Source organism: Barbatula barbatula (genome assembly GCF_947034865.1).
Source record: "Barbatula barbatula genome assembly, chromosome: 15".
Lineage (NCBI taxonomy): Eukaryota > Metazoa > Chordata > Actinopteri > Cypriniformes > Nemacheilidae > Barbatula > Barbatula barbatula.
The window spans coordinates 20,776,999-20,791,971 of NC_136778.1; the positions used below are offsets into that span (position 1 = coordinate 20,776,999).

At 37.0% G+C, this 14,973-nt stretch overlaps 2 protein-coding genes across 3 annotated transcripts; both read right to left on the reverse strand.

The window, feature by feature from the left end:
- Nucleotides 1-32: 32 nt before the first annotated feature.
- On the reverse strand, nt 33-7,422 carry ak7a (adenylate kinase 7a; the record flags this gene model as incomplete). Its single annotated transcript, XM_079475463.1, has 19 exons — nt 33-68; nt 167-325; nt 492-703; nt 822-1,019; nt 1,585-1,635; nt 1,702-1,845; nt 2,192-2,294; nt 4,292-4,420; nt 4,541-4,690; nt 4,770-4,847; nt 4,993-5,083; nt 5,197-5,285; nt 5,374-5,457; nt 5,757-5,867; nt 6,028-6,122; nt 6,544-6,652; nt 6,941-7,090; nt 7,163-7,257; nt 7,419-7,422. 19 exons carry the CDS (start codon nt 7,420-7,422, stop codon nt 33-35), a joined length of 2,088 nt encoding a protein of 695 aa, XP_079331589.1.
- A 14-nt stretch (nt 7,423-7,436) lies between these two features.
- Nucleotides 7,437-14,816, reverse strand: galca (galactosylceramidase a). 2 transcript variants are annotated; one of them, XR_013787657.1, is made up of 18 exons: nt 14,192-14,816; nt 14,026-14,094; nt 13,875-13,938; nt 13,567-13,680; nt 13,340-13,479; nt 13,231-13,269; nt 13,026-13,153; nt 12,346-12,501; nt 12,136-12,260; nt 11,265-11,392; nt 10,897-10,986; nt 10,720-10,809; nt 10,448-10,592; nt 10,180-10,360; nt 9,682-9,845; nt 8,298-8,374; nt 7,647-8,213; nt 7,437-7,516 (listed from the first exon to the last, which is right to left on the reverse strand). XR_013787657.1 is itself a non-coding variant. In XM_079474671.1 (17 exons), the coding sequence occupies exons 1-17, from the start codon at nt 14,363-14,365 to the stop codon at nt 8,067-8,069; spliced, it is 2,031 nt and encodes a 676-aa protein (XP_079330797.1). In that variant the 5' UTR covers nt 14,366-14,816; the 3' UTR covers nt 7,437-8,066. The 2 variants fall into 2 exon arrangements, 1 of the variants encoding a protein (XP_079330797.1); XM_079474671.1 differs by having other exon boundaries at nt 7,437-8,213.
- Between the last annotated feature and the right edge of the window lie 157 nt (nt 14,817-14,973).

Below are 14,973 nucleotides of genomic sequence, written 5' to 3' on the forward strand. Positions count from 1 at the left end.
TGAATCAATAAATAAGTTATTATAGTGAATCGCTAATCTTCAGAGTTGTTTTGGAATAGATATTCAGCCTGAAAAAGAGTAAAAGGACACCATGTAATCCTAAATAAATAGTTTTATGGTCAAATGTTACGAGTGCTTGCTAAATGAAGAAATGTAAAGGTGTTACCAAAAACTCAACGGGGTCATCAGGCTTGACCTTACAGCAGTCCGCCATTCCTTGTATAACAGTAGGCATGACATATTTCATGAGGTAGTGCCTAGTGGGAACAGACTGTGCCTCTAAAATCTCATGTTCCTGCCTCTTCACCTCAGCCAGGTTCCTGTTCTACACATACACGTCATACACAACAACAACAAATGAATATTAAACCTTATAGAAGTTCTCAAATCTGTGCTTGGTTGTCATTACTGTACTTGCTTACTATGAAATACAATAAGATATTCATGATACATTTATAAAAAGGGAGGTATGTTTTTTTGGTGACACCTACCCATTCCTCCAGAAGTGCAGTCATTTTGGCATTGTCTTCTGTCTCCCTGAGTTCCTTTTCAACTTGTTTCTGTTTGAGCTGCTGTTGAGACATCTCTTCCTTTTTCTTCCTTTCCTCCTCTTCTTCCTCTGGAGTCAAACCGTAGATCAATGGCCGTCCTACCGATTTAATAATCTTCTCCAACGCCACCATATTCTCACAGCCGTCAATCACTGAAAATGACGGCACTAATATTACTGTCAGTATACGATACTGCTTCATAACAAGCAACAATTTGATGGAATGGCATTTTCTTATTTGACCACAACAATATTGGTTTCTGTTCCTAACCGATGTGTTCAGGGTGAATTTCCAGCTCATCGAAATAGTCAAGAACAGACTCGTCTTCTGCCAAAGCTTCTCTGAATTTTGCAAGTTTCTCTGTAAACTCATCCTGAGTGTAGTGCTTGTCCTCTGCCACACTCTGTGGAAGATTTCGAACACGCTCCTTAAGAAATTCATCTGTGGCATCAAGTGAGAAGATGAACTCTAATGGGGGAAAAGCCAAAGGCTGTTAAAGTCTTCATGAAACACAAGCCATGTGATTTTCATAGTTCTATGTGTTTCTAGGGTAAACAAGAAAAAAAAGTTCAATGGTATTTTTTAAAATCCATTTTATACAATGGAAATGGATTGCTTTGGATATCTCATGAACTATATTCAATAAAATGATTAACATTTGGATTGGACATTGCCTGACTTACAAAGTTATTTTAGTTTACTTACATTAAAGTTTGAAAGTGTTTTTTTCTATTAAAATCTAATTTATTTAATTGGGGGAAAAATGAACTGACAAGAACATGGAGAATTCGCTTTAGAAATAAACTGAAATTATGATAATAAACTAAACCAAAATGAATTAATCTTATATGGCAACGTAAAAAAAATAAACAAAGAAACAAAAAAGCATGAGAGCATATAACAAAGCTGCTAAATATTTAACTTAAATAAAAATCTAAGAATAGAAGATAATTTAAAATATAAATAAAGCGAGATAAAACTCAAATTAAAACTATAATAACTCCCATGTCTTTCTATACTGTACATGACCAACCTGGAATCAACACCTCACTGTAACCTGTATCCTCTGCCTCCATGTTTTCGTCTGCAAAATATTTTGCACATTTTTAGGTAATAAACGTTATACTTTTGTTTCATTTATTCATTCATGGTTCTTTTTGCCAACCACGGAAAATATCTTTAGCTTGTGCATAGGTGTTTGGGTAGCCATCAAGAACAAATCCTTTATTCCTGCAGGTCATCGAGTTGAGCTTCTCTCTTATGATATTTATCACGTGTTGCTCATCCAACTCGCCTGCAAGACAACACAAATTTTAAGTTTGTTACACATATCTGTGAACTCCTATTGCATCTTTATTGACGGTTTCATCGGGTGCTCACCCTGGCCTGAAGTTAACTGTGTTTGGTTATAAAATAACAATGTATTTAATATTTAATTTATATTATTATTTGATTGTATATTTATTGTATTAAATTACATTAAAACTACTCAACAGTTACTGATTCTTCGCAGTGGCCTACTGGAAGTTAACTTTGTACCACATAACGATTGTTTTTGCTGTTGCCGCTGAAACGGTCTGTACAAAAAAGTTTTTTTAACGTCCATAATGTAAAGAACGGCGTTAAGCTTCAATGCATACCGTCATTCTCAAGCATGTTGTTCTTGAGGGTTTCGAGCTGCTTTTGAGCATCACTGAGCGTTTCTTCATTCTCGCTTGTCTCATTTTCTTCAAGTAGTTCTTCCTAAATACATGCAGTCAAATACTCAGTATGCCCTTCCATATGCTTGATTCCGATATTTCAACTGCTTCCTCAGCTTTCAAATATATTCTGATCTACTAACTTGTTAATAAACTGTAATACAATGACATTCATACATGTTAAAGACATATCCCACCCATTATGGGCCCATGCGTGCTTGGGGCTCAAGCAAGGAGAAGAAAATTTCACATAACAGTGTTTCCGCAATATTCATTCGGCCTTGCGCACATGGAGGTGCGCATAGAAACCATAGTTTCTAACTTATGAAGTCTGTCTCTTGATTTAACTTTTACTAGCCCTCTATTGGCAAATCTAGCACATATTATTCACCGTACGACAGGTGACTCCTGAATGAAACGAGTACAAAACAGTGTTTCCCATAACCTGTCACGGTTATAGACTTTTTGGATATAAACATGAACACAGTTTGTCTGTAATGCACATGGTTAGCTAGTTGGCGGCTGTGGGAGAATAGAGAAAACCACCGCTTGTTAGATGATGCTGCGTTGTAAGTCAGAACTGACGATAGAAACTGAAAATTAGTCAATGAGAACGGCTTTATTGTTGTAAAGTCCTTCCTGGTGGAACATTCTTCCTAACTCGGTCCGGTCAACCATATCTCTCACAACCTTCAAAAAACTACTTAAACCCATCTCTTCTGTGAATACTTGACAGACAAATGAGAAATAAAAATGTATGTACACTAACCCTCTCTCTTTTATGTAACTTTGTATTAGCACTAATTGTATTATTGCTCCTGTATGGCATATCGCTTACTGCTCCCTGAATTGTTTTGTAAGTCGCTTTGGATAAATGTAAATATAATCTATGAGTTAGAATACCCTCAGGGGTGACATAAATCTCAAAAGGGGTGAGTTGTTTTTACAAGTAATTGGTGAATTGTATATTGATATTATGATGATGACCAATATTTAGCCTTTATTATTAGATCATCCAGGGTGCATTGCAAACTGTTCACATACACACGAGTTATGATGTCGTAACACATGTATGGCTAAAGAAGTGTAGGCTATTTATAATACTTGTCAATGCCTAAAAACATAAGAACGAGAGTCGCGTTGGTGCTTGTTACGCAAATAAAGTTGAACAATTTAACAAAATTACTCTTATGAGTAAATGAAGATGTTAATAAGAAGATGTCTGAGAATAGCACTTAAGAATATTCTTAAGAACTTCCTTTAATTTATCTTACGAAATTTGTATATTTTCTCTTAAGAACACTTTTGTGAACCCGGCGTGTTTGTGTGTGAAGTATGGAAGTATCTGTAGAACTGAAATGCTAGGGGTGTGGTAGTGTGTACTGCTTTCATATGCCAGTGACTTACAGTATGCTGGGAAATATCTTAATGTTGTTGCTGCTGGTTTAGGAAAACTATTTATTGCAATCCTGTATGATGAAGGATGTGTACAGGTGTTGATAACCTCCAGGCTGTGATCATAGTTTGTAACTTGTCAATGTAATCCTGTATAAGAGAGGGGTTTCCTTCACGCAGTACCCTATAATTCAAAACTTTATTGTGCATGTGTGTGGGGGGGTCCACCAGACACTTGTGCCCAGGGGGCTTTGAATTCTTGATCCGGGCCTGCCATTTATTTGTTCCAAACCTGTATACATTCCTTTGTTCTGTTGAACACAAATAAAGATGGAAGAATGTTAGCAACTGAGATTTCTGGGGTCCCATTGAATGTACCATTAAAATGGGTTGTCAAAGGTGCCCCCGAAATGTTTTCTTCAAAGCATGGGTAGTCAATGGTACCAAAGGAATCTCAGTTGCTAACATTCTTCCAAATATCTTTTTTGTTTTCAACCAAACAAAGAAATGTGTACCGGTTTAGAACAAATTGAGTATTCATGACATCATTTCATTTTTGGGTGAACTATTTCTTTCAGGTTTGGCTTAACTGTCCAATAACCTTTCCGAGCCATTGCTATATAGTATCTGCTATGCAGCTCTTACCAGTTTTCTGATTTTCTCATTGATGGCTTCCTTCACATGAATATGTTGAAGTTTGTAATATTTGCACAGCTTTTCTGCCACTGAACTTTTGCCAACTGCGGGGGGACCAAGAAGACAGAGCTTTTTTGGCTAAACGCAAAACAAGAATAATATGTTAAACAACCTGCAAGCAGTCCGAAACCGCATGCTCAAGAAATGTGATGACTTCATTAAAAAAAATAAAAAATAAACATATGCTGTATCGCTCACCAGCAGTTGCCTTGTCCGTTTGTATTCCTCCACCACTAAAACTATGTTATCGACTAATCCAGTTTCACAATCCCAGCGGAGGTTAAATCTGTCTTTTAAGATTACAGACTCGGCCCGAAGGTTGACACTGAGGTAATGCAAGTCAGTTTCCTGAAAATATATTCACTGTGTTTAAAAAAATGAAATATTGTTTATAATGTGACAAAAATGTGTTCAGCTAAACGCATACCGTAACTTCCTTTGTGCCACAGGCTTCCTCTTTTGGGACCATTTCAGTTTTTCCGCAACCCAGAGCAGAAGCAATGGCCTAAGGACACATATAGATGCATTCTAGTTCATTTTGATCACTGTGTGTTTTTTTCTATTCTATTCTCTTCTATTCGTGCATTTTCCTTCGCATTCAGGGCAATATATAACACAAACAGAAAAATGAATGTCAACTGATTTTATACTTGCACAATGTCTTCAAATGTGTTCTTGGATTCATCCACAGCAATGAAGTAATGTGTTTTTGGTCGGTGATCAATGATGTTTTGTACCACTCTACAAAAACAAATATTTACCAAATATGAAAATCATTTTGAGAGTACGTGAACACGAATCGACACAATTGCAACATTTGGTACACTAGTCTATAACATATAGTTTTCTCAAACCTTGAAAGGTCGTGGATGTGAATTGTTGGAATGATATTTGTGCCGGGCCCAAAAATTGGAACGCTGCTACGTTGTCCAAGCCAAGCTGCCTGAGGGAAAGTCAACCGGTAACAAACTGTGATTTTACATTATGACAAACAGTTATACCGTTCTCACAAACTATAGTCATTTTAGTACTTTGAAGAAGAAGTGGAACACATTCTCGCCCATGCCGTACTGCAGTCCTGCTGTTACAACATAAGTAGCCAGCTTTGACTTTTTCTGAAAGACAAAATCTTGTTTTAATGTTGAGCTATGTTAAATACAACTTACACAAAAGGGTCTAAAATACGAAACCACTTTTTTCTATAGAAAACAGAAAACTAAACAGGTTTTATAACCGAATGAAGGCCTATAAAAATGTCCCATTATTTTTACATTACAATATCACTAGAATTGTTATTGTTGATAACATCATTTATAACAAATTGAAAAAGGAAAAACGCTGTTTCATATGTGGTCTCACACTTTTGGACGCCACAGAATTTATGATGTAGGCATTGTTCTGGATTCATATTTACAGTTTTTCCCAGTTTAAGCACAAGATTCTCTGTGCTTGTGTGTTCCTTAAAGTTTGGATGAGGTCTTCTTCTCCTGTAGTCATCTTCAGTCAAAGGAACCTCAGGATCGTCCTTAATATAAATTCATAATATATAATATAATATCCACAACAACTGTAATGCATGATATATGTATAACAATAAATATATGTCTAAAAATAAAACAGAGCATGATATATAAAGTATCACATGTATGATATATGTATAAATGGTCAGGACCAAAGGCACTTACAGGATCAGCTGGTTTGGTCATAGCCCATGTCATGATGCTTGACAATAGGATAAATATTTTGGGGGCACGAAAGTTTTCCATTTCAGAGTGTAGAGCTATGTTAAATACAAAAATAATACAATATATTGTATTAATAAAGAACAAAATGGACAAAGTTAAAGTCCTTCTATGAATGAATGAAAATGTTGCAATCGTTTATTCACCTTCATGCCGTTCTAAACTTTGGATTGGAGGGGAAGATTATGGAGGGGTATACAAAGCTCATTTTAGTCGTTCCTCAAATAAAGCTATCGTATGGCTAATGTCTTCAAATGTTCACAAGTTGTATAGACTATTCGTTGGGTGTATTTAGTTCTGGTGCTCAATATAAAAAGAGGCAACCCAGACAATCTGTTCATCTTTTTGTAAAAAAGTCCTAAAGGTTTGAACTGCCTGGGGGTGAGTAAAGAACAGTATTGATGTCATTGAACTTAATCCAAGCGAGCGATTTTACGGACAAAAAAGAAAAGTTGTCACCTGAAATGGCCCAAGTGGCCTCGTATATCAGATCAGCGTTTTCAGTGATATTATACACAATAACATCAGACTGCATCAGACACTGCAGAAGCTCGTCTCGACTCAGAAGCTGAAATAGGATGAAACAGCAGGTTGTCTCACTGTTTTAAATTGCATGCTGACAGGTTTGATAGTAACATGCCTTTTGCATTTATTCAGTAATGATCGGAATAAGCATAACAGATGTGTATAGCCCACAAGACACGACATTGCAGTACGGAATGAAAAAACTTTATGCAAGTGATGTCATTGCACTGCACACGCGAGCGCGCGTCACGTCTCACGGGGATGACGTGACCAAAAACCCCGGGACAGTAGGTTTCAAGAAGCCTAATAAAAGAATAAAGGAATAACTAACCGAATATATCTCCGACGCGAAATTGAGCTTTTCTGCATCTTTATCCGCAACTGTCCCGACTATGCTGAAAGTGTCTTTTGAAGACGCTGGATGTTTGTCCTCTTCATCCTCATCGTCCAGAGATTCCCCGACCACGCGCGAGGACAAGAACTGAACAACGTAACATTAAACAACATCACGCGTGTTATTTATTATACGTTTTATTTCAAGTCTCTTGTTTACCTGAGCGATATATCTGGACGAATATGAATCGATGTTGTTGATAAAGACTCGTTTAGTGCTCGCGCGGCTGTTGGCCATGTTTGTTTGGTTGGTTGCTATAGACAACAAACATGAGCGCTTTTCTTAAACGGTGTTTTATTTAAAAAGCTCGACGTAAAACCCCTTTTCATCTTAAAAACAATTATAAAACATTTCATTTGTTGACAGAGCTTCAGCAAATAAAATAACACACAACATATACCCTTACGAATATTACCCATATTTTACCACACTAACACATAGACCAAAGTTTATTAAAAGGATACTTCACACAAAAATACAAATTCTGTCTTCATTTGAATACATTTTTTTGTTCTGATGAACACAGAGAAAGATATTTGGAAGAATGCTTATAACCAGACAGATGTTGCCCCGTCCTGGTTATAGCCTACGCATTCTTCCAAATATCCTCCTCCTGTGTTCATCAGAACAAAGAAATTTGTACAGATTTGGAACAACTCAAAAGTGAATAAATGACGACCGAAATTTCATTTTTTGGTTAAAGTTTCCCTTTAACCATGATATTAGTCGTAAACTGTGGTAACCAAAACGTTACCTCATCTATAATATAATAAAATCATGGTTCATTTTCCTAAGGGAACTACACATAACTATATCAAATCATGCCGTCATACATCATCTGCAGTGACGAGGCGGGTCATTTGCACATTCGTTGACCCATTGCACGTTAACAATCAACAAAAACAATGATTCCTGGAAAAAGAATCAAAAGACTATTGCATCACATAGATATTCATCACAGTGTTCATCTGCAATTCAATTACAAAATACATAAGGTGAATTTTCCCATAATGCAGCAGGTGTGCAATGATCACGTTAACATGGGTGTGAAGACTCAAAGTGATCAGGAATCGACAAGCACTTGAAAATTATCAAACTGCGCATATTCAAATGACAGAGTTCCTAGTGCTGCCCAACCGCTCTTGGGCTCGAGGACAACAGCGTTCTTCCACAGTGGGTAGCCATTCAGCATCCCAGAGGCAAAATATCCCTGGAGACCAAAATATCCACAGTTTAATGTCACAAACTGTTGGGTGTAAAATGGCTACCACGAATAAAATTAGACAGATGTTACCTTGACACTAAGAGTTATCGAGTACCATACACCTGCCCTTGTTCCTGAAAGCCCTTCAGCAAGAACTCTTTTTCCATCTTTATTATGGACAAAAAACATTTGATAGTAATGAATGAAATGCATAAAACTCTGTCACTATAGTTAGTTCAGGGATTTGATCATATAATAATCATTTTTAATTAATTGAGCTATATAATAAAAAATAAAGACAAAATTAAGAAAAATAGTAATATCAATTTAAAGGAGTAGTTCATGTCAGAATAGAAATTTCCTGACAATTTCTTTCTCAAAAGGCTCTACCGTTAAATAAGGGGGTTGTCTGGCAAAGAGATTAGAAATTTGGAACGGCGTTGGAAAAAACACATGACATAGGCTGAAGTAGCGACCTCATGTTTACGAGTGTGGTGATGTTTAAATAATTTTGAAATCTACGTCAATCGTGACATTTCCAACGTGATAACATTTACATAACCCTACGCAAGTTGTTGACGTGCATAACAGAGTAGTGCAAGCCATGTATTTGTAGTTAAAAAGTACATCGTTTTTTATTATTTTTCTTAGAAAATACAAAATAATTGATCACCCTTATTTTTCAGCTGGTGTCGTACAGCCCTTAAATGCTGCAATGAATCTGAAATTTGGACCTTAAACCCATTGGTCCCTGTTGAAGTCCATTATATGGAAAAAATACCTGGAATGTTTTCCCTTTCCCTTACTTTCTTTTCGTCTGAAGAAATGAAGACATGGACGTCTTGACATGGGGGTGAGTTAATAATCAGGTAATTTTAATGTTGACTACTTTTATTACTGTGCAATTAGCAAAAACATTTATAAATATTGTCTATAGACCAGTGGTTCTCAACAATGGGGTCGTGGCCCACAAGGGGGCCCCAGCTGACTTCCAAGGAGGGCTCAGGATGAATAATAATAAAAAATGAGACAAAATGATTCACCCATTTTTACCTTGAATAAACATTATTCCAGCTAATATCAAGCTCTGAAATATTTTAATTGGATAGAAATTTTGTGAGCGGAAGGGGTGCCTTTGAATAGTGTTAAATACAACGAGGGGCCTTGGAGTCAAAAAGGTTGAGAAACCCCTGCTCTAGACAGTTTCATTGGACGAACGTGCATGGCCCGAAGTTAGCTTCCGGTCGGTGTTTGTCGAAATAGAACAATTTATTTTTTATATTATGTATATGAAGATTACATTCTATTTATTAATATTTTCTTGTATATCAATTTTATTAAATTAAACAGTTATTGTTTCTTTGCAGGGGTCTACCGGAAGTTAAGTTTGGGCCACATAAAGTGCCTGTTGTTGCTGCAGAAAATGTGTATATAATGAGATTCCAAATAGCGGAATGTAAAAACTAATGGTTACCTATGTCATTTGAGACTTTATACGTTCCATTTGCATAAAGCCAATAAAAGACACCCTTTGCTCGTCTGATGGATTCTCCTCCTTTATCAACCCTGGCTGCCAGGAACACACCTCCAGTATTGGGAGTTTCAATAAGCACGTCACAGGACACATTGAGATCTGTCCTGTTGAAAAATACAGACAATACAGTCAGCTGATAGCAGAAAACTAAAGTCAACAACTATATTCTCAAATTCCTCTGCAGGGGACATCATCCAGTAGAGATCACATTAGAGTCTGAATATTTCAAGACTGAATAAACCTGGCTGGCATAAACCTAAAAAAGTGTGGACAGTTTTGTTGAATAATTCACAGCACAGATAATAACACATTAATTACAGATGTATAGCCTAAACAGCTGCAGCCAATCCTATCAGCAGAATGACGCCTTAATCACAGTCATATAATATCAAAACTCACGCAATACATAAACGGGTCATTTAGATACGACAAACACACCAGCTGTAGTCCCCGATGATGCTGATTGTCTGGTCGGCATCTGTAGCCCAGCAAACTGGCCGCTCTGTGATCACCTGCCGTAAGGTGAAGGCATGTGGGCCAACGTCTGTGACATTTCTGAAGTACTCGAACACGCCGGTTTGATCAGCAAAATATGGAGCCTCAGAGAACGGAGGGTTATCTTAGTTCCAAAACAGTTATATTCTGTTAGATATGACGATCGACTGTAGTTACTGTAGTTTCAAACTATATTCCTTCAAGCGCTTACCAATAGTGAAATCATCCGAGTAATTCTTTGGAAACAAGGATGGTTTGGGGGGCTCGGGGTAGAAACCTTTCAGTCCAGTAGTGATGGATGTGATTGTGTAAACTTCATCAACATCTAATTTTAGCTTAAAGGAACCGTCGTAGACCTGTGTAAAAGCCCCAAAACCTCACGGTTACAATGCACTGAAAATGTAATACTTTGCCTGTAACCGTAAACGAACGGATATCATTTCTTTAGCAAGCATGACCGATGACCAACTTATTTAAATTTACCTTAATAGGTCTTCCTTTTTTTAAAAGGGTATCGTTTTTGGTCTCAAAATCCAGTTTTGAGTACCACACTTGAAGTTCAGTAAGATGTGCCTTAGAAACAGAGACAACATAATATTAAGCTCCAAAGTTTACAAATAACCGCATGCAAATGTAAAGATCCGACAGAACTTGACTTACAAAAGAACCTTTGAGCTGAAAAGTGACTGTTTGCGGGGACACATCAAACTGCGGTAGAGGCGGTCGGATGCACTCCGAGTGATTGTGTGTCTATATCAAAAGAAAGGAGTGTTTGTCGTGCGCTAGGGCTGTCAAACGATTAATCGCATCCAGAATAAAGGTTTGTGTTTACATAATACATGTCTGGGTACTGCACATATTAATACACAAACATGTATACATATTTAGGGAATATTTACATGTATTTAATTATATTTCCCAATTATTTTAATTATATATAATCGTTTATGTATGTGAATGTTTTTATAAATATACACATTTTTATGCATGAAGATCAAACTTAAACTATATAGTGGTTAACCACCTACCATGGTTTGAATTACAATAGTCAGATTCCCTTTGAGGTCTGTTAAGGCCACGTAACTTCCTCCATGGGTGAAATTGCCCACGGTCTGCAGATAAAACCAGCCTGGTTGTGCAAATTGCGTTGTGTGTGCTACAACATAAAGCGAAAAAAATATTTTTTTAAAATAACGTCATTGTAGCACACAACTAACATCTAGAATTGTAGCTCATTTCGAAGCTAAATGTTTTTCTCATTTTAAAGGAATAGTTTGGGTTGTTCAACAATGAATCGCATCCAGAAATAAAAGTTGCGTTTACATAATATATACATGTGTATGTGTTTATAAATTCAAATAAAGCCAAAAAGTATAATTAAAGTGATTTATACAACATATATTTTAATCTTCCAAAGTTGCGTTTTAGCTTTGTGTGTGGTTTATTAGATCTATTAAGAGCTGGATCAAACATTATTATAAAAGAACACGGACTTAATGGTTGTGTTCCTTACAGAAGGCCGTAGTTTGATCTGAAATATAAAATGATTTGGTCCTGCGTAGGGATGTAACGGTTCACTCAGCATGCGATGTGATGCGACCTACTTTGAGACAAATTAGAAATGAACAACTGCCCTTTTATTACTTCTCAAATGCTGCAACAAATTCCTATTAACAAAAATGTATAATACAAAAGGTCTCTATAATCTCTTTGTCTGTGCCAAGTCCTACGTACTACTTTAAAGGTGTTTCTTTGCACTCATTTTGTTTAGCTCCTGGTCACTGTAATGTTTTAATTTGTATCTAAAATAAATTTCCACGGACAAAATAATCGTTTTGAGGTCAACTACACCTTTACAAAAATAATATAATGAATCATATTTGTTTGCAAACACGTTACCAGTTATCCATATTGGAGATTCCACTACATAATGTCCACTCCAGGGCTCCTCTGCTGTCATCAAACCATCTCCACCAAAAGACAGATCTTCGTAGTAACTTGCTATCAGATTCCACGATATTGTCCTAAAAGGCAACAGCATAATCTGACCAGATAAACATGAAAAGTGCTTCAACAGAAACAAGCTACATGTATGTGAAAACAACTTACGAAGTCATTCTGCCGTTCACATAGTTCTGGTTTAGAATGCGAGCCCAGCATCCAGCGCCAATGTCATTATTAAATGTGCTGTAATCTTCAGAGGACCAAAGCTTTTTCTGAGTCCACAGAGCTTCCTTCACTGTGTTGGTGCCTGGATAGTGGACACTGTAAGAAGAACAGAGCTCTGTTGTCGATAGGAGTGCATTTATTTAATCATGAATTTTATGAATTGTTGAGGTTTAGTTTATTTTTATCATTTATTCTGGTTTACATAATAAACATTCCTTTAATATTTCGACATACATTTTCATGATAATTTAGTCACCCAAGATGACATTTCTTTCTTTAGTAGAAAAGAAATTAAGGTTTTTGATGAAAACAATCCTGGACTATTCTCCATATAGTGGACTTCAATGGACTCCAGAGGGTTGAAGGTCCAAATTACAGTTTCAGTGCAGCTTCAAAGGGCTTTAAACGATACCAGGCGATGAATAAATCCACTATATGGAGAATAATCCTGGAACGTTTTCATCAAAAACCTAAAAAAAAATTCGACGAAAGAAAAAAATACATAAACATCAAAAGGTGTGACAAAATTATCATGAAAATCCATGTTGAAAGTGAACAATTCCTTTAAAGCCGCTTGTACCATTTTGTGTTGGTAAGACCAAAGGTACCACATTGCTCACCCTATCACCTCAACAGCATCGTTCAGATATGGATCCTTAGCCATAATGGAAGCAATTTGCCAGTCCCCATCTGCAGCGATGATCCCGACGTCTGTTAAATTATGTTGGTCCAAAGTGTCCCGCAACACCTGTTATATTTAAAACTCAAATCCGTTAACTGTAATGATAAGTCCTAAAATGAAGACTAGCAAATTAATTCACTTACCCTTATGTACAACGCATCAAAACTTTTTTCATTCCAGATCTAAGAAAAAAGTGGAAAGTTAAAAAACGTTTTCCTCTAAAACAGCAGACAATAAGCAGATCGTGCATACCCCAACATAGTCTATGTCCAGGTTGTGATGCTTCTTTGCACCAACAATCCAGGAAACAACATAGTTGGCAGTAACGTTAGGAAAAAAGTATGGCCATTGCGTGCCCTGACCGATCCATCCTGGAAATGCCCAGGGAAGACCTTCAAAACCAAACCATTCATTACGTTCAGTACTTCTGATCTTTACAGTGCACGCACTTTATAGTACATGTAAACAAAAGCGTTTACCGATCAGCTTGATGTCTGGATTTCTTTTCTTGGCTTCTTTCATAAGCCACCACTCGTATCCTCGGTCGAAGTTGACATCGTCTTTAGTGTGCATATGAGAGGGCTCCGTCCCATCTGTCACACAGGGAAAACAGTGATGCATCAACAACACTACTGTGGTCAGTTTGGTACATTTATGGTTTTATGTTCAACTTGTTTAAAAAGAAGAATTTCCAAGTGGACTCCCTTTCACATCACAAAACCTAAGACTTAAAGGTATTAGACTTTAAAAAACCAATGAATAGATCTAGAAAATACTTATTAAAGACCTGTAGTTTGGGCATCACCTCCTATTTCAACCTTCAGGATGTGCAGCGAAGCCCCAAAGTTAGGCTGAGGGAAACCAAAACAACAATACAAACAGGTGACTCGACATCACGTGATCAAATGTCATGCATCTGCAGTTCCTGTGACTGATACCTTGAACAAGAAATCCAGGATTTGGCCTCGATACGGTTCTTCATAATTTATAAGAAGCCTCGACGTGGCCTGTGTACAAAACGACAGTTTAAGTCAACCACGACCTCTGACACGAAAGGCACACAAACAAAAAACTGACTCGAACTTCCTTTAAGGAATGACTTACCCCTCCTCCGCTTAATCCTCCTATTCCATCAAACTCTCTTCCTAATCCAATCCTATCATCTATAACATAAAATTCAGCAAAACACCTGAGACCGAATGAGATTATGAAAAGTACAGAGTGTGTTTTCATGATCGAGTGCGCTGGCGCGAATGAGGGAAACTGCAGAAGGCTCATATGTTAATGAGCGTGTGCGGCTTTTAAAGGCGCAGCCGAACGGCGAATGATATCGCGAGATTACATCACGAGCGAGGCTTTCGACTCGCTCTCGCGATGCTCTGATGCCATACGCAGATCGATCTGCGAAGAGCCGGTGAAGCACGCGTATCACGTACTGTGTGGTAACTTCCGCGTCATGTGCTACACGATCATTTCCAGCGGCAATGTTGTTTGTTGTTTATACACATAAACACCTAATAAAAACGAGAACAATTCACACAAAAAAAACATTTAGTGCATTTATCGAGTATTAAGTCATAAAGACTGACAACTTATTTTTAAAGTTTAAAAAAAAGTTAAATCAAAATCAAAATGAAAACGGACGGCGTATTTTTGTACAATTTTCGAAACTCGCAAGCGAGTCGTTTAGCACTTCCGGTTCCATCGACTGCCTACAAACGAAGAGTCCGCTTTTGAATTTTAAAAAAGTTTTTATGGTGCATCTCGATTAATATCAATCAAACTGCCTTTGGTTTGTTTTGATTCATAAATACAGCTTACTAACACAATAAAAACACAATAAAACGTGTTTTGGAAACAAACTACAAATATACGTCAGCTCTGAT

Excerpts from the sequence above, each read along its gene's own strand:
- galca (XM_079474671.1), bottom strand. The coding sequence starts at position 14,365 with ATGAGCCTTCTGCAGTTTCCCTCATTCGCGCCAGCGCACTCGATCATG. Across the intron at positions 13,480-13,566 it reads TCCAGACATCAAGCTGATCG|GTCTTCCCTGGGCATTTCCA; the intron begins GTAAACGCTTTT and ends TTGGTTTTGAAG. Across the intron at positions 10,810-10,896 it reads TTCAGCTCAAAGGTTCTTTT|GCACATCTTACTGAACTTCA; the intron begins GTAAGTCAAGTT and ends TCTGTTTCTAAG.